Source organism: Typopeltis vanoorti, chromosome 12, assembly GCF_054136105.1.
Source record: "Typopeltis vanoorti isolate ZY-2024b chromosome 12, IOZ_Tvanoo_1.0, whole genome shotgun sequence".
NCBI classification, from domain to species: domain Eukaryota; kingdom Metazoa; phylum Arthropoda; class Arachnida; order Uropygi; family Thelyphonidae; genus Typopeltis; species Typopeltis vanoorti.
Window position 1 is genome coordinate 132,431,654 of NC_143560.1, and position 23,281 is coordinate 132,454,934.

The following is a 23,281-nucleotide window of genomic DNA, read 5'->3' on the forward strand; positions in this document are numbered from 1 at the left end:
ATCACTGGTGGAGAAGTTCTGCAGAGAATAGTGGGAGATCAGGGGAGAACCAGAGGTCATCCCTGGCAACTGTATAAAGAGGGTGTGAGTAAAGGAGTGAGAGGCAGGTTTTTTTCATGCAGAGTTGTGAATAATTGGGATGCCCTGCCTGAGAGTGTGGTGTCTGCAAGGAGTTTGAATGTGTTTAAGACACGGTATGATGAGCTGTGTGTGTGAGATAAAAGGACCTCCCAGATGAGTTTTTGACTCCATGAGGTCTTTGGGGTAATAATAATAATAATAATAATAAATCTTAATCTTTAAGTTTTAACCATTACAATTTGAATTGTTTCACTAACTCACTGTCATATGTTATTCTGTAACAAGTAGTTGTGCTCTGAGAATGCTGGTTTGAAATCCAAAAAAATATAAGCTAGTTTGGTATTTTTTTATGATTTTTTATGATTGATTGTTTTTTTTGTAAAGAAGAGATGAATAATGTGTAACTCCTAACTCCATTTACAAGAGTGTGCATGGGAAGCAATAGAAAAAGAATCACTAGTGGTATACCCCAAAGGTCTGCTTTGAGGTCATATGAGGAATTGGATTGTAGGGAGGGGGGGGGGGGTATTATTGAGACTTATAAGTTAGTGAGCAGTTGTTACCACATTATTAGATTAATGTGGATGAACTTTTTCATTGAATGAGGGAAGACAGAAGGAGAACAAAGGCCATCCCTGGAAGCTAAATTGATAACAAGGGTGTGAACAGGGATGAGCCTATGTACTTAGTTGGTTTTGACAAGCCCTTTGGTTGGAAAGATTCACATTTGAATCCTGTCTATTATTAATATAAGGTATTTTAACTCAAATGGTGAGTTCACTGGTCTCATATAGAGGTGGTGGATTTTTTATTCCTGGAAACTCAGGTTTTAAATCCCTCAAAAACAATAAACAAGCTGGAAGAAAATATGCAATATACAGACATAAGGCACTATAGGAATAAGAATTAACCACCCAATTCCACTGAAATTTGTTTTCAAACATCTCATGAAGTGTGGATCAACATGTGAGCATAAATCAGGAAGAACAGAAAGAATGGGGATGAGGAATAAGTGTTTTGCTGTAGAGTGGTATGTGATTGGACTAAATTGCCTGAGAGCGTGGTGAATGGCAAGACAGTGAATTCTTTTAAGATATAGTATGATTTGCTGTGTGTGTGTGTGTGTGTGAGTGTGTGAGTGAGTGAGTGAGAGAGAGAGTGGAACCTCCAATGATGAATCTTATGGAGGTCTGATCATAATAATAAAATGATTAATATACTAAAGTAAAAATCCAAGAAATAAAATTAGATCTCACAAAACTGGAAGACTGATGGGTCTACCAAACATAAATAGCTTTCACCTTCCTACAATGGAATTATGGATTCCACAAACATATATTAAGTCTTGTTGCTTCTATCTGCAAGATATATTTGAGATATGATGCGGATCCTCCGTGTTGGTATCCACATCATATCTCTTCCATCTGTAAGGACAGATATGGAATGGACCTGCAGTCATTGCTTGCCAGAAAGTGGGCATCCATGTGTGGCTCTATGGTGGGTGGGGAACTCAATTGTTCCAGGGGCCTTAACAAAGTCCCCACCAAGTAATGATACCATTGATTATCCTTTCAATAACAGAAATAAGAAATAAAAGATGTGATACCAGTACAAATGTACCAGTTTTTCTAATCATCTGTGCAACAAGTGAAAACTCAATAGGGAAAATGTCACTTTTCTTCATTCAGAAGGATCTAGAAGTACTGGTAGGTTCTCCCAAAACAGTTATGAGGATGTTTCATACTGGTACAATAACAGTTACATCCCATAAAACACTCAATTCCTGAAGAGGTGTGATCTCAGAATGGGATCGTCTAGATGTTCTTGATGAGGAGATACGTTCAGAACTGAAAGATTGGGGAGGGGGGTGACAGGTATGAGGCACATCATGATCCATAGGGATGGTCACCTGGTACCAACCAGAAACATCATCCTTGCATTTGATACTCCTAAGCCTTCAACATCTGTTAAGGCAGAGTATTGCAATTGTCCTGTACATCCCTAATTTGCTAAGATGCTTCAAATGCCAGAAATACACATTTTCCCAAACTGCCCATTGTGGCTCAGCCACCTGTACCTGATGTGGTAGTAAGGAGCATGATAATCAGTTTTCTCTGCCAAGACAGTTAAATGTCTAAACTGTCAGGAATATCACCCAGCATGCTCTTGTGCATATCAGAAGTGGAAAGATGAGAAATAAATACAAAAAATAAAAACAGAACATATCATATCAGGATGCAAGAAGAATGTTAGCCACTGCCATACCTGCTCTTAGATCCTCTTATGCTGAAAAGGTAACAGTGAAGAAAATGTCAACAGCAACTCAAACTTACATGTCTATTCCAGCATTTGATAATTTCATCACCTCTAAACTTTAGGATTGTGACTGTTTCTCTGTTGAGCACACAATCACTCGATGTACAACTACCTCTGAAAATGGTTCCATTCGATGAGAACCCACTTGAGAAAAAAAATTTTGGCAAGGTTATCACTTCAAGAGAAACCAGCAGACCTTTCCAAGAAAAAATGGATACTTCAGCCAATGAAATCACTTACCTGGCGATTCTGACACATCCAATGATGTATTGGATATTTTTCCAGAGTAAGGGATAGATGCTGGTCATCCATACTTTCCAACATCTAATGAGAAATACAAACCCTACAAGAATAAGTCCTCCTCTTCGCATAAATCAGACAAGTCTACAAAGCCTAAATAATAGGAAAATGTTTACGATGGAACTGTTGTGGATTTTGCCATAATCTTGATGATATCAAGGATCTGCTGCAGAAACACAATTTTTTTTTTCTATCTGCAGGAAAGTTATTTAAACCCCATTGAGGATCCTACCATCAGAAATATCACTCTTGTATGCATGGACAGAAGTGGAGATTGTCCTACACATGGTGCTGTGGCTATTCACATGGGCAGTCCTACTCTGTTTATCATGTTCAGCCCTGTGTTCCTAGCAGAACCACAAAAACTACAACTTAAAGAAACGAGGTCCTGGACCCCCCCCCCCCATATTCATTTGTATGTGGGTACAATAGGGAGACATAAGGATGAGCATTATCCTATAAGACTCATCCTTTTCAAACATAGCTTGTGGACCAATATCTTCAATATAAGAGTTTGGTGAATAGAAGAAGGAGAGGTGATATGAATGAGACTTTAAAACTGTTGAGAGGTGGTTACAGGGTTGATACTGGGGAGTTCTTTCGCTTGGTTAAACAGCGGGAAGGAGTAATGACAAGGGGCCATCCCTGGAAGTTACGAAAGGAAGCTGTGAGCAAGAGGGTGAGGAGTGGTTTCTTTGCATGGAGCATGGTCAAACCGTGGAATGCATTGCCTGAGAGAGTGGTTAGAGCAAGAACAGTCAATGAGTTCAAGGAGTGGTATGATAGAATTTGTGTTTCCTAAGAAGGACCCCCCCCCCCCCCAAATGAGTCTTTTGACTTCATGGAGGCATGAATAATAATAAATATATAATAAATGTAATAATACTGACCATTGATTCATATCTTTCCCAGAAAGGGTGCAATAGTCCAAGTGTGGTCGGACCAGTGGCACCACTATCTCTTTATACCTACACGTTAGAGTACTTCTCATCATAGTGGCCATACGATGTGCAGTGTTTGCAACACTTGCAATATGCGCTCTAAATTTCAGTCTACTGTTGGCTATCACTGCCCAATCTTGAATCTTATCCACTTGCTGCAGAACAGTGCTGCCATCGATATAGTACACAGCATTATATTTCTGTGCTACCAAATGCAATACTTTGCACTTAATAATATTAAAACTATAACCTTACTCATTTATCCATGCAGGGATGGCCCAGAAAGTTACAAAATTTGTTGCACCCCCACCCATCCCTAGTGGAGGCATGACCAACAGAAAACTACTGCCTTAGCTACAATCCTAGACACTCAGATTGTCTTGCAGTTTGTAGCATCAGTCTCTTACTTTGAGAAGAGGAAAAGTGTTATCCTCTTTTCATTGTTTGGGACTTGTCTGGTTGCAAGACTCATGTTAAATAATTGCATTAATATTGACGTTTAATTCTTTGGACCATGCCTTCAAGATATTTGCTGATATGCTGTCAAGTGCTACTGCCTTCTTAATATGAAGTTTACTTAATTCCTCATATAGACTCTACTCACTCACTATCAGTTACTCCTCCACCAAGCTTCTTGAGATGTCACATTCACGAGGCCCAGTTAAACTGCTCAATGAATACCTCAACTATATTCTCTGTAACAGTTATCAATCTGTCATAGTCAATCTTTCTTCTATTTGCCACATATTGAAAGAACTTGCTAAGATTTTTCTTGGCAAGATTTCTTATTTTTGTTCATACTGCACTGAGTCACCTTTCTGACCTGCTCTTTCTCATAGAAGTCGTCATATGACTGGCTATAAGTTGATCACTATAGTTGACTATAAGTTGATCACTTCATACCAGTCACATCTTTTTGATTATATGATCAGAACAAAGACTCTCAACCCTTTTGTGCTCTCTGTTAACATTTCCTGACATAGTTATCTCTTAAGAACTCAAATTCATTTTTCTTATTCTCTAATGCTATCTGTTCATTCCGATCTCTATTAGCATAATCAAATTCACCCATTTTATTCACCCTTCTGTTGCTCACTAAGCTAATTTGCCAATACATTTTCTTTATCTCAATTAACTAAATATCTCATCATATCAACCTCCATCCCACACCAAACTGCTTCAAAACCAGTGTCACTGTTTTCTCTTCATATCTCAATCTATCCTCATGAAAAACATGAAAAACATTACATGAGGTTTTTCATGTGAAAATCATCATATGAAAAACATCACACCTTCCATTTCCATTGTGTCTTTCTGACCACCCTGACTTCTGCCATTTTCCTGTCCAGCATGAATTCCTGTTCTCATATTCTAATCTCTCACACTACTTTCCTTTCCATTCACAAACACTTTAGTCTCACCTGATCCACACTGATTCACTTTTTTTCCTCCAGAGTGCTATCCTTTTCTTCCACTCAATGTTTTCTCAGTTAAAATGCCATACAGTAATCATCTTCCTCTGATCCCTTGTTCACATCACACTTGACACTTCCTTATAGCAAAATTCTTTTCAGTCGATTTACATCAAATCTGTTCAAATTAATTTTATACTGTTCCATTTCCTCCCTCTAAAGCATTTCCCATATCAACAAACTGCACTCCTTTCTCCCCATGTAGCTCTGCTGGCATACCGTTTATGATTTTTCTTGCCATCTCAATTTCTCATTATCCTACGTTGACAACCCACCAACTATTCTTCCAACTACATACGCTGTTGTCTTTCATTCTCCTATAATAATCTCCTGATACCCATTCTGACCAAATCATCATCAGTAACTACCTAACTCCAACCGTCTTTCCTCTCCTTATGGAAAATACCATGCTTTTAAATTTTTATTCCTTTTGGCATATTCTACTTACCTAATTATGCTTCACTTATGGCAACAGTCATCAAGCAGATCAACTTGAGGGAATATCTAAATTTTTTTTTTTTTGCTTTATTCCAGATGTTCCTTTATTCATGAACAAATATAGCATTTCATTTTGGAACCTGTATCCATCCCAACCCATGCTACTTATCAGATATGATTCCTCACCTGACCGTCACCCCCCCCCCCATTTTTTTTTTTTTTTAATTTTTATATATTTTTCTAACAGCCTTGTGTCTCACTCCTGATTTTCTCAATATTCTCCACTACTGTTTTCTTTCCCCATCCATTTACAATTACTTCAGCCCCATCTCTCTCTCTCTCTTTCTTTCTTTCTCTGGCTTATCTCCCATTCCTCTCCAGTAACACCCTCTGTGAATGTCTCACTCATTCCAATGGGTTAGACACAGTTTTGTGTAACTTCATCTATCCAACAACATATTCACAAACTGCAGTCCCTTCTTTCAGATAATAACAATCATAAAAGGACTGAACTTCTGTTAGTAGAGAAGCATTGGAATCTGTCTGTGAGATCTTGGATTTTCATATTTAATATTTTATTTTAATGGCACCTTTATTTTATGTAAATATGATATATTCTGGATAAGAATTGATAATTAAAATGTCAATATTTTACAGTTTCATCAGGAAATGGTTGGATTGCTGGTGTTGTAGTAGGAAGTATTCTTTTTTTTGCCATTATCATAGCTGTGTGCTATAAGAAAAAATCTAGAAGGTAAGTTTAAGTTCATTTATATTATTATTACTACTTATTTTATTTTATTTTATTTTTATTTTGAAATACCTGGAAATACTGAATTATTTGTAAGAAATTCTGCCCACATGTGGTTTGCACAGTTGAAGCATTATTGCACGTTGTTAAATTAATAATTCAATGATATTAAAAAGAATTAAGATAAGGATCATGTAAGATAAGGACACTTTTGATAAGAATCATCCACTAGAATCCAAAAGAAATTATTACTATTATTATTCGTGACACCTCCAAGGAGTCCGAAGACTCAATACAGGAGGACACCCATTGTACAACTCCCGGTCTCCACCACTACATTGAACCTCAACTACCAATCATCTACATAAGTGCCATCTACTGCCCACCACCACCACAGCTAGTATTTTTTGTCTGTAAATTGTGTGTGTTCTGAATGGCCGATTTGTCTGTATGCGGGATGAAAAACCCGAGTTTCCAGGAGAAAAAACCCTGCTACTTCCGTATGAGATCGGCTAATTCACCTTCGATTGAAAAAGTCCATATAAAGATTCCTACCGCCATGACAAGACTTCAACTTAGGCCTTTTCCATTTAAAGGGCACAACGTACCATCGTTCTTCCAATTGTGCTACGGAGGTGCTTAATTATAATGAATTATAATGAATTAAATGAATTAAAATTAAATTAAAAATGCAAAAATGTATAATGAATTAAATTTGACACTTGACATTTGCAAATCATTTGATATGGTTTTAGAAGTTTTTATATAACGAAACCTGTGATGAATTCATCACTAAAAACATATGTATTAACCACAGTAATGACTATTTAATTTGTAAATATTTCATCCCAAGTATCTTGGGACATCATCAGTACAGTAGTTCAAACAATATTAGGAATAACATACAGTTAGGGTGCATGATTACAATGGAATCTCAATATGCGTGCAGTAACATGTTATAGAAGTAAATTAAATATAACTGAAAAAAAAAAAAAAAAAAAAAATATATATATATATATATATATATATATAAAGATTATTTTACACAATTTTGTATGACAATTTCCCATACTTTAGAAATAGTAAGAACATCATTGCGGTTTAAATTTGGTCTGTGTAGTAGGGCTTCAGCACTTTCTTTATATAAATGTTCATATTATTATTATTATTATTATTATTATTACCGCAAGACCTCATAGAGTCAAAGACTCATCTGCGCCGTCCTTTTATCACACACACATCTCATCATACCGAACCTTCAACACACTCAAACTCCTTGCAGACACCACACTCTCAGGCAAGGCATTCCAATCATTCACAACTCTGCATGAAAAAAACCTGCCTCTCACTCCCTTACTCACACCCTCTTTATACAGTTTCCAGGGATGACCTCTGGTTCTCCCCTGAGATCCCACAATTCTCTGTTAAACTTCTCCACCACTGATCTTATAACAACTCCTTACCAACTTGTAGGTCTCTATCATATCTCCCCTCCTCCTCCTCCTCCTCCTCTCCACCAGACTCTGCATATTACATCTTCTCAATCTTTCCTCATACTCAACATTCCAGAGGTCAGAAACTACCTTAGTCAGTTGCCTTTTGATCCTTTCCAACATCTCTTCATCCTTCTGAAAACGCGGTGACCAAATCTGGGCACAATAGTCCATGTGTGGCTTAATCAAAGCCTTATACAATGGAACAAGAATCTCCCTACTTCTACATGTCAGTGTCCTCCGCATCATTCCCAGAAGACTTTGTGTTGTCTTCACAATTTTGGCAATGTGTACCCTAAATTTTAGATCCTTATCCACTATCACCCCCAGATCTCTTATTTCCTCTACCTCCAACAATATATTCTCACCAAGCATAAATTCTGCATCCCATATTTGTTTTCCAAATTTTAAAACCTTACATTTTGCAACATTCAACACACATCCCCATTGCTTGCCCAATCACTAAATTTATTCAAGTCTTCTTGCAAGGCCACAACATCTTCACTACTCTTTATGGTTCGTCCCAACTTTGCATCATCTGCAAACAACTGAATATCACCATCCAAATCTTTGCCAATATCATTGATATACAAGTTAAATAGTAATGGCCCTAAAACAGACCCCTGAGGCACTCCACTAGTGACTTTCCTTTTCCTGGATATCGCACCCCCCCACACACAACTTGTTGATACCTATCAGATAGCCAGTCTCCAATTCAATGCACTAATCTAATATCCAACCCCATCTGATCTAGTTTGACTGTCAACTTATCATGAGGTACTCTATCAAAAGCTTTTGCAAAATCCAAGTTTATTACTGTGTATCCTTCTCCTCTCTCCAAGGAAGCAGTCTTAATAAGTAAGTAGATTACTAAAACATGACCTCAATTTAGCAAATCCATGCTGTCCATCAAAGATTATACCATTGTTGTCTACCCAACTCTGGATCCTAGTTCTCACAAGCTTCTCCAACAACTTAACCACAACACCTGACACAACAATAGGCCTATAGTTTGATGCTTGAGTTTGATCACCTCCTTTATGAAGTGGCACAATCTTGCCCTCCTTCCACTCCTTAGGAACTTGACCAAGTGCAAGACTTGTATTAAAAAAATATGTTAAGGCAAGTGTCAACTCTCTGACACTTTCCTTCAGAATACGCGGTGATATATTATCAACAGCTTTATATGCATCTAGTTTACTCAATTCCCCAAACACCTCTTGCTCACTTACAGTCAGTTTCTCCTCCCCATCAACAACTGATCTCAATCTCTCCATGAAGTCACATTCACAAGATTGAAAGATCTTTATAAATTGCTCATTAAGTATTTCCACCACACATTCTGCATCAGCTGTCTTTATACCATTTGCTGTAATCAATGTCATCTTTCCATAATCATTCCTTCTTTTGCTGGCTACATATCGAAAGAATTCCCTAGGATTCTTTTTGGCTTCATTAGCTAACTGCTGTTCATACCTCTCTTTAGCTACTCTTACCAGCCAAGTCACCCTCCTTGCCTGGTCTTTGTAGACCTCATGAAATTGGTTATTTCCACTTCTCTTATGCTGTCTCCACAATGCTCTCTTTCTATGTATCGCATGCTTAATCTCTTTATTCATCCATCTCACACCTTCCTTATTTAACCTTCTCACCCTTGGAATACATTCAGACATTGCATCTGTTAGATAGTTTTTGAAAATTCCTCAAGCTGCATTGATCTCTTTTCCAGCTAACTCCTCATTCCATGCTACACCCGCAAGCTGTCTCCTGAGCTCTTCATAATCACCCTCCTCCCTTGTAGTTCCACATATACCCTTTTCTCATAGTGGTCCTCACACTGCTGACAACCACCATATTTATATAAATATCTGTGTAAAAGTTTTGACTTCTCCCAATGGATCCTATGGTTTGGATTTTCAACTCCATGTTGGGAGAGACCAGATTTCTGCAGTTTGAAAAGACGAATGTGGTCTTGATGTTCCAAGATGCGTTTCTGAACAGTTGTGAATGATTGGAATGCCTTGCTTGAGAGTATGACCTACCTGTCTGACCAAAGTAAGACAATTTGTAAGATCATGGGATCTCATAAACGCCAGGTAACATCAAAGGTGAGAGTTTGTCCTTAGGAGAAGGTAACAAGTTATAAATTTGGTTGATATGTTTGTAAGTAGTGGCAAAATTGTATTTCTTCATAATTTTTGAAAGACGTTCAGAGATGCTTTTGACGTAAGGTGTGGGAAGCCTATGGACTTCTTCTTTTTTGTGTTGATGTGTGGGAAGGTGACTGATGATTTTTTGAGTATCATCTGCAAACAACTGTTTTGTGATTATATCCATTTAGTATGGCTGTATTTTTTTTTATTATTTCTAGTTCTTGGTTTAGAGACTCTTCAGAGGAGCAGAATTTGTGTAAAGGGAAAACTTGGCTGCCAGAAAATGATATACTGTCAGGAATAGTAATGGCAACATATAAAACTTCTGTGAAGAATAGGAAGGAGAAAATAGTACTGTTAATGATACCAAAGGTATTATATCTTTGTCTGCTTGGAGAGCAAGTAGAAAATGGTAGCACATGAGAAGACTTTGAAGTTGTTTAGTGTGAGTTTGAAATTAATGGAATGATATATTATTATTATTACCCAAGACCCCATGGACCCCATGGAGTTAAAGACTCATCTGGGAGGTCCTTTTATCATACACACAGCTCATCATACTCTCAAGCAAGGCATTCCAATCATTCACAACTCTGCATGGAAAAAACCTGCTTCTCACTCCTCTACTCATACCCTCTTTATACAGTTTCCAGGGATGACTTTTGGTTCTCCCCTGATCTCCCACTATTTTCTCTAAAACCTCTCCAGCACTGATCCTATAACAACCCCTTATTAACTTGTAGGTCTCTGTCATATCTCCCCTCTTCCTCCTGTCCACCAGACTCTGCAGGTTGCATCTTCTCAATTTTTCCTCATACTCAATATTCCAGAGGTTAGAAACTACCTTAGTCAGTCACCTCTGGACCCTTTCCAACATCTCTTCATCCTCTGAAAAAAACCAGGTGACCAAAGCTGGTCACAATATTCCATTTATGGCCTAATTAAAGCCTTATACATGGAACAAGAATCTCCCTACATCTACAAGTTGTAGGGAGATTCTTGTGTCTTCCGCATAATGTCTTCCGCATCATTCCCAGAAGCCTTTGTGTTGTCTTCACCATTTTGGCTATGTGTCCCCTAAATTTCAGATCCTTATGCACTATCATTCCCTGATCTCTTATTTCCTCCACCTATGACAATATATCCTCACCAAGCATAAATTCTGCATCCTATCTTTGTTTTCCAAATTTTAAAAACATTTTGCATCATTGAACTCGCATTCCCGTGCCCAATGACTCAATTTATTCAAATCTTCTTGTAAGGCCAACATCTTCTCTACTCTTCATGGTTCATCCCAACTTTGCATCATCTGCAAACAACTGAATATCTCTATCCAAATCTTCACCAATATCATTAATATACAAGTTAAACAGTAATGGCCCTAAAACAGACCCCTGAGGCACACCTCCAGTGAAGATTCCATTTCCTGGATATCGCTCCCCCATACATAATTTGTTGATAGCTATCAGATAACCATTCTCCAATCAATGCACCAATCTAATATCCAACCCCATCTGCTCTAATTTGACTATCAACTTGTCTGCGGTAATATATCAAAAGGCTTTGCAAAATCTAATTATATTACTGTGTATCCTTCTCATCTGTTCAAGGAAGCAGTCACCTTATTGTAATAAGTAAGTAGATAACTAAAACATGATCTCCCTTTAGCAAATCCATGCTGTCCATCACAGATAATACCATTGTTGTCAACTCAATTCTGAATCCTAGTTCTCACAAGCTTCATGACACACGATAGGCTTATAGTTTTCATAATATCTGACACAGAGATAGGCCTATAGTTTGATGCTTGAGTTCTATCACATCCTTTATCAAGTGGCACAATCTTGCCCTCCTTAGGAACTTGACCCAATTCAAGACTCATATTTAAAAAAATATGTCAAGGCTGGTGTCAACTGCCTTGCACATCCCCCCTTCAAATATGTGGTGATGTATTATCAAGTCCTACAGCCTTATTAATTTCTAGTTTGCTCAACTCCCTATACATCTCTTGCTCACTTACAGTCAGTTTCGTCTCCCCATCATCACCTGCTCTCAATCTCTCCATGAAGTCTCATTCACGAGATTGAAAGACCTTTATGAACTGCTCATTAAGTATCTCCACCACACCTTCCTCAACAGCTGTCTTTATACCATTTTCTCGAATCAGTGTCATCCTTCCATAATCATTCTTTCTTTTGCTGGCATATGGAATGAACTTCTTAGGATTATTTTTGACTTCATTAGCTAACTGCTGTTCTGTTCATACCTCACTTTAGCTATCCTCACCAACCAAGTCACCCACCTTGCTTGGTCTTTTTAGTCCTCATGAAATTGGTTATTTACACTTCTCTTATGCTGCCCCCATAATGTCCTTTTTCTCTGTATCACATGCTTATTCTCTTTATTCATCATTTCAAACCTACCTTGTATATGTCATAGGATGTTGTTAGAGACTTGAGAATGTAGTGAGCACTGATTGTGAAATGTTTAAGCAAGTTGGTTGGGTATGTAAATGAAGGTAATCCTAATTAAAAGATTTTAATTATAAGGAATGTGGATTGGAAGGGGGAGATAGTGCATTGATAGTTTATGAAAAAGGAAAGTTGGTAAGTTTCTGAGGGATAACCATCTTAAATAGCACATGTTGAAAGAATCATAAGGTTTTAGATTGTTAGATTTGGATTTGGTTTGAGAGTTGATCAGAGAAGGAAGGTTAATTGCAAGAAAGGATATGTGGAATTTTAAGGTGAATAACTATGACATGCTCTGTAATCAACAAACATCAATACCATCGATTCATGACTGTGAGGATAAGAATTTGAGAGAGCATGGAAACCGATTAGGAAATATATGACACCAGCATTGTACAACTGTATATCATGAGTTATGCAAATGAATAGGGTTGATCTTAAGTGAACAGAGATTAGGCAATTGGTGTGGGAAAATATGTTGTGAAGACAGTTTGTAGTCATCAGGTGCATGATGAATATATAATGAGGACTGGAAAAGTGACATATAAGTAAAGAAAGAAAAAATGCAGTATGAGAGAAGATTGGTCAGTCAGGGAAAAGATAATTCGGGGGAATTCTTCTGCTACATAGCAAGCAGGAGGAAGAATAATTATGGTAACTGGACCTAGATGAATAGTTATGGTATTAGAATGATCCATGGCAAAACATGGAGTTATTACAAGAAACTGATGGGCTAGGGATCTTGAAATATTTGTGAATAGGAATTTGAAGTTCAAAGGTCACATAAAAATAGTTGCAAATACAACTCAAAGGATAACTGAGATGCTGAAGCAAACCTTGACATGTAAGTATAAGGAAATCATTTTGCCTTTTTATAAGGCCCTTGATAAGACCACATCTGTATTACTGTGCTCAGATTTGGTCTCCCAAATTCCAAAGGATTGAAGAAGCTCTGGAAAGGATACAAAGAAGAGTTTCAAAAATTATATCCGGATTGTGGGATTTAGATTATGAGGATGGATTACATATATGTGGATTACAGACTGGTTAACAGAAGAAAAAGGGATGATATGATAGAGGTCTATAAACTTCTGAATGGGTGTTATAGGATCTCATCTAATGAAATTTTTCATCATATGGAAGGTGAGGAGAGAACATGAGGTCATCCATAGAAGGTAAGCTTGTTTGCAGTTAAGAAAGGGGTAAGAGCTAGGTTTTTCTCTCACTGGGCAGTGAGTGGAATAGTTTACCTTTAGGGGGTAGTGAGTGCATTTAGTGTGAATAAATTTAAAGGAAGGCATGACAGCTGGTTTGGGTGATTTATAGCCCTTTTCGGAGAGTCTTGACTCCCTCGAGGTCTCAGATAATAATAATAATAATAATAATCTGCCTGTGCCACACACAAATTATCAGCAGATTTTCAGACAAAAATTCCTATCCCAGTGACAGCTATCTCGGAACAGAGAGACAAATAATAATCTTTACCAAATTAAACCTGATATTAAATTATGGAAGTCAAGTCTTTGCAGGGTTTGGACAGAGGAGGAGGTTCTCTGCACAGGTCACAGTCATCTTACACGTGGTTACTTACTAAGTGTCGATAAACCATCTATGTGTGCAACATCCATCTCACCATTATTCATATTTCTGATGAAGTGCCGGCACTTCACATGAGAGAGAAATGAAATTTTTACCTATCAATCTGAACCCTATACACTCAACAAATGTTATCAGACTCAGACAAATTGAGCATGATGTTTTTAACTTTTTACAAAAAATTAATTTGTATAAACATATTTGAATGTAAATTTATCTATATGTAGACTGCAGTGCTTTATTTATTTATTTATTTACCTATCAACACCCTGTGTACTATAAATTAAAGATACTAAGAAATTATATGCTTGCTTTAATCCTTTATCCAAGTGTAAGCAAACAAAGTTTGCACTTGAAGTCATATCACTTGCCTTTGCATTCCATAATGCAAAATACATTTCCTTGCAGACATGTATAACACTATGCATTATGGGAAGGGTCACTACCCAGACCAGTTTCGACCTTTATTGAGGTCTCTTTAGTGGGATCCAGACCCAGAGGTGATGGTAAGATTGAAGTAATGCAGAAGTCATATTTCCATATGTGAGTTGCCAAAAGGGGTCACACCTTATTATTAAATTACTCTGGATTGGAGAACATTGTTGGAAGTGTTTTGGTGCAAACTTTGTTTGCTTACACTTGGATAAACAATTAAACCAAGTATATAATTTCTTGGTATCTTTAATTTATATTATATCCAAGCGAAAAAACTTCCAACAATCCTGTGTACTACTGTAATCTGTGTTCTGGCACAGCATGACCTTTGCTGTCCTTGCACCATAAAACCCCAAACACCAATCTCTGTCCTGAGCCTGCATAACCCCTTTATTTGGTGCACCTGATTGGATCTCTCAGAAATCACACTGCTCCTTTTCATTCATCTGCTGTTATTATTGTTTTCTTCCTGTATTTTTACTATTTCTCCTGGATCTTTTTTACTCTCCTATTTCAGACTACCACTACTAGGATCTAACACCTTACTACTGTATTTGCTGAGCAAATGACCCATAGATAGCTAGAAAGCGGAATTCATGCACACCACCACCATGGTGTCATGGTGGTGTACGTGAATTACTTTGACAACAAGAATGGTCCAGGATGGCCTGACCATGATTATTTCAGTAATCCCATTGCTCAAGGACAGGAACCATGTCTCACTGTAGTTGCTGGAATCACATCAAGAGGAGTTCTACTTCCAAGTGCAGGAACCTCATGCCAGATAGTAGGCATCCATCTGAGGTTCCCAAAAAACTCTTTTTTGAAAATGAACTCAGGGCCCTCAGTGAGGCTCAAGAAATTAAGACCATGTCACCCACATCCTGAAGTGGGCCCCCAGGCCAGGATTTTGGCAGGCCCCCTACCTGTCGCTCAGGTTAAGGACAATGCATTGCTATATAGTCTACAGGGTTTAGGATCAATTAGTTTAAATGATAACACAAAAGTAATATTTATTTAAAAAACTACCAACATCGACATAATACAAACTAATAATAATATTCAAAATTACTTCAAAATATATTTTCTAGCTTTTGTCGACGCAAATTTATCAATAATATCAGTAAAATCAACTCGCTTAGCCAAATCATTTTCAATGCACAAAATTGCTAGGTGATTAAGTCGTTCTTATAAATCTTTTGGAATTCTTGAAAGTTGATAGTTCATACTATCTCTTGTTGCATGTTGTTTGAGATTACTCTGGGCCAAGTACTAGGGTCATCATATTTTATATCAGATTTTTCATCATGGCCTGCAACTGAAGCATCAACTGTATCATATTCTTCCATAGGTTTTTCCCTTCTCCTTCTGCAGGTTTTTCACTTGCAGCCTTTTCTTCAGTTGCAAGAGGTTCACATGTAACAGTTGCTTGACTTTCGACTGCCTTATGAGTTCTGATTTGACACTGATGTTCTGTTTGGATTTCAGAGTCACAAACATTATCATTGCCTTCACTATGATCAGCACTGGGAACTATATCCTTTTCGTTTTCAGATTTGAAAAATTTGGTTATGAATTGACGACCTTGCGATGCTTTCAATTCTCTCTCGGATTTAAGTTTCCTCTTCTGAGCTTTGGACTTATGTTTGTACTTTGAATCAGACATTAGGATTTTATTTATTTTAACTAGAACATCTTTGCTTGCTTGAGAGCAATTTATTTAAATATTTTTAATATCTCAAATTTGTATGATCTGAAAAGAAATAATAATTAACTTTGTTTCATTCAAAAGAATAATAACTATAAAAAAAAAGCTTTATATTTTCTTTTACTTACTAACTAGCAAAATTTTAATTCAAATAAGACAAATTCTTCTCAAATAAAGAATTTTATAGAAAATTTTCAGTTTCTTGAGATCAACTTAACCAACTAAAACTATCAAATAAAGCTTTCTCTTTTACAAATAAAATAAAATTCTCTCAGCATCTGTAGCATATGCACTGGTAGGGTAGTGTGCTGGTGATGTCGGCGTGCATAGAAATTGAGACGGACGAACGAAAACCGAAAACTAAAGTTAATCCTTTTGAATGGGAAGTTCAGAAGAGTAACCATAAGTCTGAAAAGATGGATAATGGGTTGGAAGCGATTGCACAAGCTAGTAGTCCCTCTCAGCACATATTCATTCATATTTATCAAGTTTCTTTTTGTCTTTTGTTAGTCTCACTTAACTGGCCGACCTGACAAGACGGACCCCCAGGCTAGAGCCCTGTCAGTCCTGCCCTTGTGGGGGCCATGATTAAGACTCTACTGATACATCTAAGATGCAAATGTAGAAAACAAAAAGGATGAGTACTAATGAAAATAGAGCATCATTTTTAATAATATAAATCATTTCTGTTGCTGAACATCTAATCAGGAAAATGCCACTTTTCTTTATACAGGAGGATGTGGAAAGACTGACATGATCCTGAAAATCTTAGGCAACTTTTTTTGAGAGATATCCTTCTTGAAACATAATGTTAGCCATATGAAGAAATCTCATATATAGGAGTGGTGCACAAAGTTACCACTAGGAATGTCATTCTTATGTTTGATACTCATGAACCTCAAACATCAGTATAAGAAAGCTATCTGAACTACCCTATCAGACTGTACATCCTGAATCCTTTATGCTGCTTGAAATGCCAGAAATGAAGTACTGCTTGGACTGCAAGTCATTGGTCTGTCATCTATTTCTAGAGATTGAAAGTGCAAACCAAGCATATCAAAAAGTAGAAAGATGAAAAAGAGATTCAGAAGAGCAAGATGGATTAGAACATTCTCTATCAGGAAGCAAAGAGGTGGTATACATTAGAACCAAAACAGCAGTGGAAAATCCTTTTAAAATGAGAAGGTCGACAATGACAAATGCATCATGCTTGAGCCAGTTTAAATCTTCTATAATCAGATTCAAAAACACCAAAAAAAAAAAGCTGGGATAAAATTTGGAAAATGAAGCATAGATGTACTACACACCTGGTCACTTTCGATCATGGAATGCTGTAGATATGCAATCCAAAAGTAATTGCATACTTGCAGATACTCTCGGGTGTAGAGTTTTACCAAAACATTCGCAATCCCCTCCCCCCCACACACACACACATATTCTGCTCCTGAAAAAGCAAAGCAGAAAAAACGTCAAACTCTGTTTACTTTGATGGCATGTGTGCATAACTTTACAAAGAAATGAAGAAAGAAGAATTGAAAAGTTGCTTTAGTTCAGTGTCAACCAACTGCTATATAAACTGATTATATCATTATTAAATAGTTGAACATTTATCTTCCATGGATCAGTTGCTCTTAATCTTTAACAGAATTTTCTGTGAGCATTATATTTCTGTTTGGTTAAATTTCTAAGGCAGTATTATTTTAAATTCATTGTTTCTTGTTGGTTCTCTGATACAATATAGTGGTGAAAGGTAGATCTTTGCATAATCAGTGCAAAAGGCAAGTAAATTGAATTTTTCAAAAATGGTACAGTGCTGTGAATGTAGTGCTTATATGTGGGAAGATGTCGCAGATGGTTATGTGGAGAGGGTGAATAAGAGAAATGAGCAAGTGTGGGTATGTAATAAGAGTGATATTCTGATAGGCCACAAGGCTTGTTTAAATATGAGTAGGGAACGTGGTGTCACAGCTGAAATGGTAATTGAGGAAGATGCTGCCGATGTTCAGAAAGCATGTGAAAGTGATAGCGAGGAAAAGAAATTGTTTGACAATAAAGCATGCAATAATGATGCTAAAAAACAGAGTACAATTAACAGTAAGATAGTAAGTGAAGTAGATGGTGTACAAGCCAGTGATACAAAGTGAATGTGTAGTGAAATTAAGAGAAATGTCGATATGTATGGAACAGTGGCGGCTCGTGGCTTGAAATCATGGGGGTGCTGCAACTTTCCAAATATACATACACACTGTAAGTACAGTGTATACATGTTTGGATAAAATATCAAAATTATGGTAAAAATTTAAAAACAATTAAACATGAAAAAATATTGTTTATTATCAATAAAATTATACAGTTTAGTATAATTCAAAATTACTTAAAAATAACATCCATTCCTTTAATTGTAACTAAAGGAATGGATTTACAATTTTTGGACATTACAATTAAATCCTTTAATTGTAATGTCCAAATATTTAAAGAGACGGGGGTAAACACGATAAGCACTACAAACACTCTACTACTGGTGCAAACTGCATATAAACAACAGTGGAACTGTGCAACGGACAGTGCCGCATTATGCTAATAGCTCGCATCTCACTATGACGTGCATATGCTTGCACACGTAGCAATATGACATTGTGGTAAACACAGTGCTGCTAGCATCCTTCGCCCTCCTAAGTGCTACAAGATGGATTTTATTATTTTTTATACAAAATAAGAGAATTGTATAGGATTGTTGATGATAAAATTAAATATTACAAGCAAATATAAATAAATGAATAAATATATTTATATATCAAGAAAAATTGAGGGCACTGCAGTTCCGCAGTGCCTATGCACGAGCCACCCCTGGTATGGAAGCGTGAAGAAGACAGAAACGAATGATGTCAGTATGAAAGAGGTAATGAAAGACTCACAAGTGGCATTTTATGGGAATTCAGTTATTCCTATCCTATCCTATCCTCATCCATCTAGGACGGGTGGAGTCCTCCTCCTAATGAGGAGTTACTGGCATATTAATGCAGCTGGTTTGCCACTCCTCTGCTGCATCTCCTAAGGGCAATATTCATGACTGTATCCGTGTGTGTTCACAGAGCCTGTTTGCCTGCTTGCAGAATGAAAAACCTCAGATAAACTGGAGGGGAAAACCCTACTGTTCACGCCCAAGTCTGGCTAACTTGGCTATGGCTGAGGAGGATCCTTAAGCTCCTTGCGTCATCGACGGGAATCGAACCTAGGACACTCCTTCCCCAGGCATATGGTTGTGAAGTGCATAGCCACTAGGCTAACCGCGTGGACCTCATTCAATTATTACAGGCATCTTAAACAAGAAGATGCACAGGTTTGTTTTCCAGGAGGTAAAATGAATAGAGTGATTATTAGTGGTAGTAGGAACAAATGACTTGATGAGGAACAAGGAGAATGTAAGACTGGATATCAGAGGTTGTCAAGTAATATGAAAGATAATAGTGTGATAGGAAACATAGTCAGTGTGTTGCTCTCTTTAAATCCTTATATTATCTCTCCCTGTTTGATGTGACCATATCTAGATTACTGTACACAGATTTGGTTTCTTGTGGATGAGAAAGTGGCATATAGATCTACAGACAAGGGACAAAGATGGTGTCGAATGCTACTTGTGAATAGAGATTGGATGTTTGTAGGTTACATAATTTAGTTAAGAGGCAGAAAAGAGGGGATTGCATAGGATAGATGAAGAAGAAAATTTTCAAAATGTGACAAGAGAGATCAATGTAGAGGGAGAGAGAGAGAGAGCAAGGGCATAAAGGTGTGATTTTTTCCTTAGAGAGTCATGATAAACGAGTGGAGTGGGTAGCCAGTGGTAGTTGTGAATGCTTCGCCAGTGAATGAATCCTTTAAGGAGGAATATGATAGGATTTGTGGGAGTGATGGTTAGTGTGGTCCTCCTGCAATACGTTCTAGCCATGGAGATTCCCATATGTAATAATAATAATTATTCTTATTACATAGCATTTCCATGGAATTCCAAAGAGGTCTCATCATGACAGGCCCCTTTGCACTATACAAAACTACATGAACTGTCATGTCTACTCCACAATCTATTCTACATACTACATAAGGAAGAATATGAAGGATTCCTCCTTCATAAGGAGGAGGATATGAAGGAGAAATCCTTCATATTCCTCCTTATGTAGTGGGGAATATGAAGGATTCCATATTCCACACTACACACTACATAAGGAGGATAAGGAGGAATATGATAGGATTTGTGGGAATGATGGTTAGTGTGGGTCTCCTGCAATACGTTCAAGCCATGGAGATTCCCATATGTAATAATAATAATTATTCTTATTACATAACATTTCCATGGAATCTAAGGTCTCATCGTGAGAGGCCTCTTTGCACTACACAAAACTACATGAACTGTCATGTCTACTCCACAATCTATTCTACACACTACACAGCATTTTTTCCCTGCTAATTATGTGTGTTCTCAAGCCAGTTTTACATATCAAAATACTTGAGTTTCTTGGAAGAAAAAAAACCCTGGTACCTTAATACAAGACTTGCTAATTCACCTTGAATTGAAGGAGTCTACACAAATCTTCCCTCTGGTCTGAGAATAATCAATATGATCTTTGCTAGATGAGGATTGCACATCCTGTCATTCTTCCAGTTGCACTACAGAGCAGGATATATATATATATTTAGAAAATTTAGTGAAATAAATTATTGAATTGGAAAAGTACTGGATTCGATCATCTCATCATATTATTATTAACACCTGACTTACATGGTGTCCGAGACTCGTCGTGAGAGGTACTCACTATTGTATACAATGCTCATCCAACCGCATCTTAAGTTGATTCAATGTGTTCACCAACACATTCAGGCAATGCATTCCACTCACCAACCACCCTCTATGCAAAGAACCTGATTCCCACTCCTTTGCTCAACCCTCCTTATACAGTTTCCAGCAATGGCCTCTTGTTCTACTCTCCTCTCCTATTCTATGAAAAATCTCTTCCATGTCTACCTAATAACAATCCCTAACCAGTTTATATGTCTCAGTCATATCCCCCCTCTTCCTCCTATTCATGAGGCGCTACAACTTACATTCTCTCAATCTGTCCTCATACGCTACATTCCAAAGACCACTGACTACCTTTGTGAATCTTCTCTGTACCCTTTCCAATATATCCACATGACCATGAAAACCTAGGGACCAAATCTGTGTACAATAATCCATATGAAGCCTGATCAAGGCCTTATAATACCATGGAATCATAACCTCTCTATTTAAATTAAGGGGCTATTAAATCCCACATTGTTTTAAAACCGAATAAGAAACTCAAAGATTGGAATCAGAGAGTTTCATGCCAAATATAGTAAAATAAACTATAAAAGTATCGGCAACTACTAGCATGAGCTAATGCAAGTAGTCCAAGTACGTAGTACAAACTCGGGCAACTCACAGCAAAGATGGTTAGTTGATAAAGTTCTGATCACTATTCTTGGTATTTTCCATAATGTAAAACACATTTCCTAGGAAATGTATGCTGTTATTACATTATGGTGGGAGGTCACTACCCAGACCGGTTTCAGCCTTTATTGAGGCTTCATCAGTGAGTAGCTGGACCAAATTAATACCAAAGGGTATAAGTGAAAAGAACTCATATACTCTGCTATACGAGTTGTCAAAAAAAGGTGCACCCATTAAGTTACTTAAAATATAAAGGGCCAATAAGCTTTTTATTATTTTATTATTTCGCCGATATTTTTTATTGCGAAATGAAGCCTATTGGCTCTTTATATTTTAAGTACCGTATTTTCCGGTGTATAAGACGCTCCTATGTATAAGATGCACCCAAGAAATTTAATACAATTTTCTGGAAAAAACCTAAACTTTAAACAATGATTTTAAAAAAAAAATGGATAAAATAATAGGTAATTTTTAATAGTAAACTGACCTTTCAGAAACCTGCAAAACCCATGTCACTGTCATCTGACTCTTCTCTATCATCATTAATTTCTTATAATATAGAAATAATTTTGTCTTCATATTCTTTTGGCATTTTTTTGACTGATTTTTGTTTTTGTACGCACACAAAGTCCACTGTGTTTCATTAAACAGTAACACCATGACGCACCACCTTTAAAATCTTCAATGTTACACTCACAGGCTACTTTGACTGCATGTGTACAAATCATTTTTGTTGAAATGGCAATGCCATTTTGCCGATTTTCTTGAACCCATTTCAAAATTTCAGTCTCTAGTTCTGGCCACTTTGCAATTTTTCCACGTTCCACGCGCTTTTCTTTACGCAAATTGTACAAAATCTCCTTCTGACCATGCCAAGTTCTAATCATTTTTTCTGTAGGCGTAGGTCCAAAATGTCTTTCAGCTTCCCTATTCCCATGTTCCGCATATTTTACAACCTGCAATTTGTAACTTGAAGTATATGAATGTCGCCTGTTTTTTCCATCACTAAAATTTACTGGGAAATATCAAACTGAACACAAAATATCTCAACACGTCAACTCAATACTGATAAACATCAGTAACTGATTACTCGGATAAGATATTATGAAACTTGAATAGGGGCTCCCCGATTCTTAGCCAATGACGCACTAGAAGTCACGTGAAGGTTACGCATCAATTTGATTGCACCATTAACCGCCTACAAAGGTCTTGGAACATAAAAGGGAGTGTGTATGACTTTGAAAAGAGGAAACAATCTTTACCTTCATTATATAAGACGCACCCCATTTTTAAGATGAATTTTTAAGGTAAAAAAGTGCGTCTTATACACCAGAAAATACGGTAATTTAAATAACCTTTCTATTTCTGCATGTCAGGGTTTCCTGCATCATTGCCATTATTTGATGTGATGTCTTCACAACTTGTGCAATGTGGCCCTGAATTTCAGGTCCTTGTCCACCATCACTCTTAGATTACTCATCTCCTCTACTTCTGTTAAAGTTTCCCCACCAAGTATATACTTTGCATCCTATCGTTGCTTACCAAATCTCAAAATCTTACACTTGGCAACATTGAACTGATAGTTCCACTTACCTGCTCATTCATGCAATCTATTCAAGTCCTCTTGTAAGGCATTAACATCAGCCTGACCGTGCATTGCTC

General features: G+C 37.1%; 1 protein-coding gene across 1 annotated transcript in view; it reads left to right on the forward strand.

Annotated features, from left to right (window-relative positions):
* The window catches only part of LOC150101230 (MAM and LDL-receptor class A domain-containing protein 2-like), a 1,363,156-nt gene that overhangs the window by 1,294,433 nt on the left and 45,442 nt on the right, over window positions 1–23,281 (forward strand). Inside the window, exon 48 of the mRNA XM_090402193.1 lies at window positions 6,206–6,302. Within this exon, the coding sequence (XP_090258319.1) occupies window positions 6,206–6,302 (97 nt within the window). The remainder of the gene's footprint in view (window positions 1–6,205; window positions 6,303–23,281) is intronic.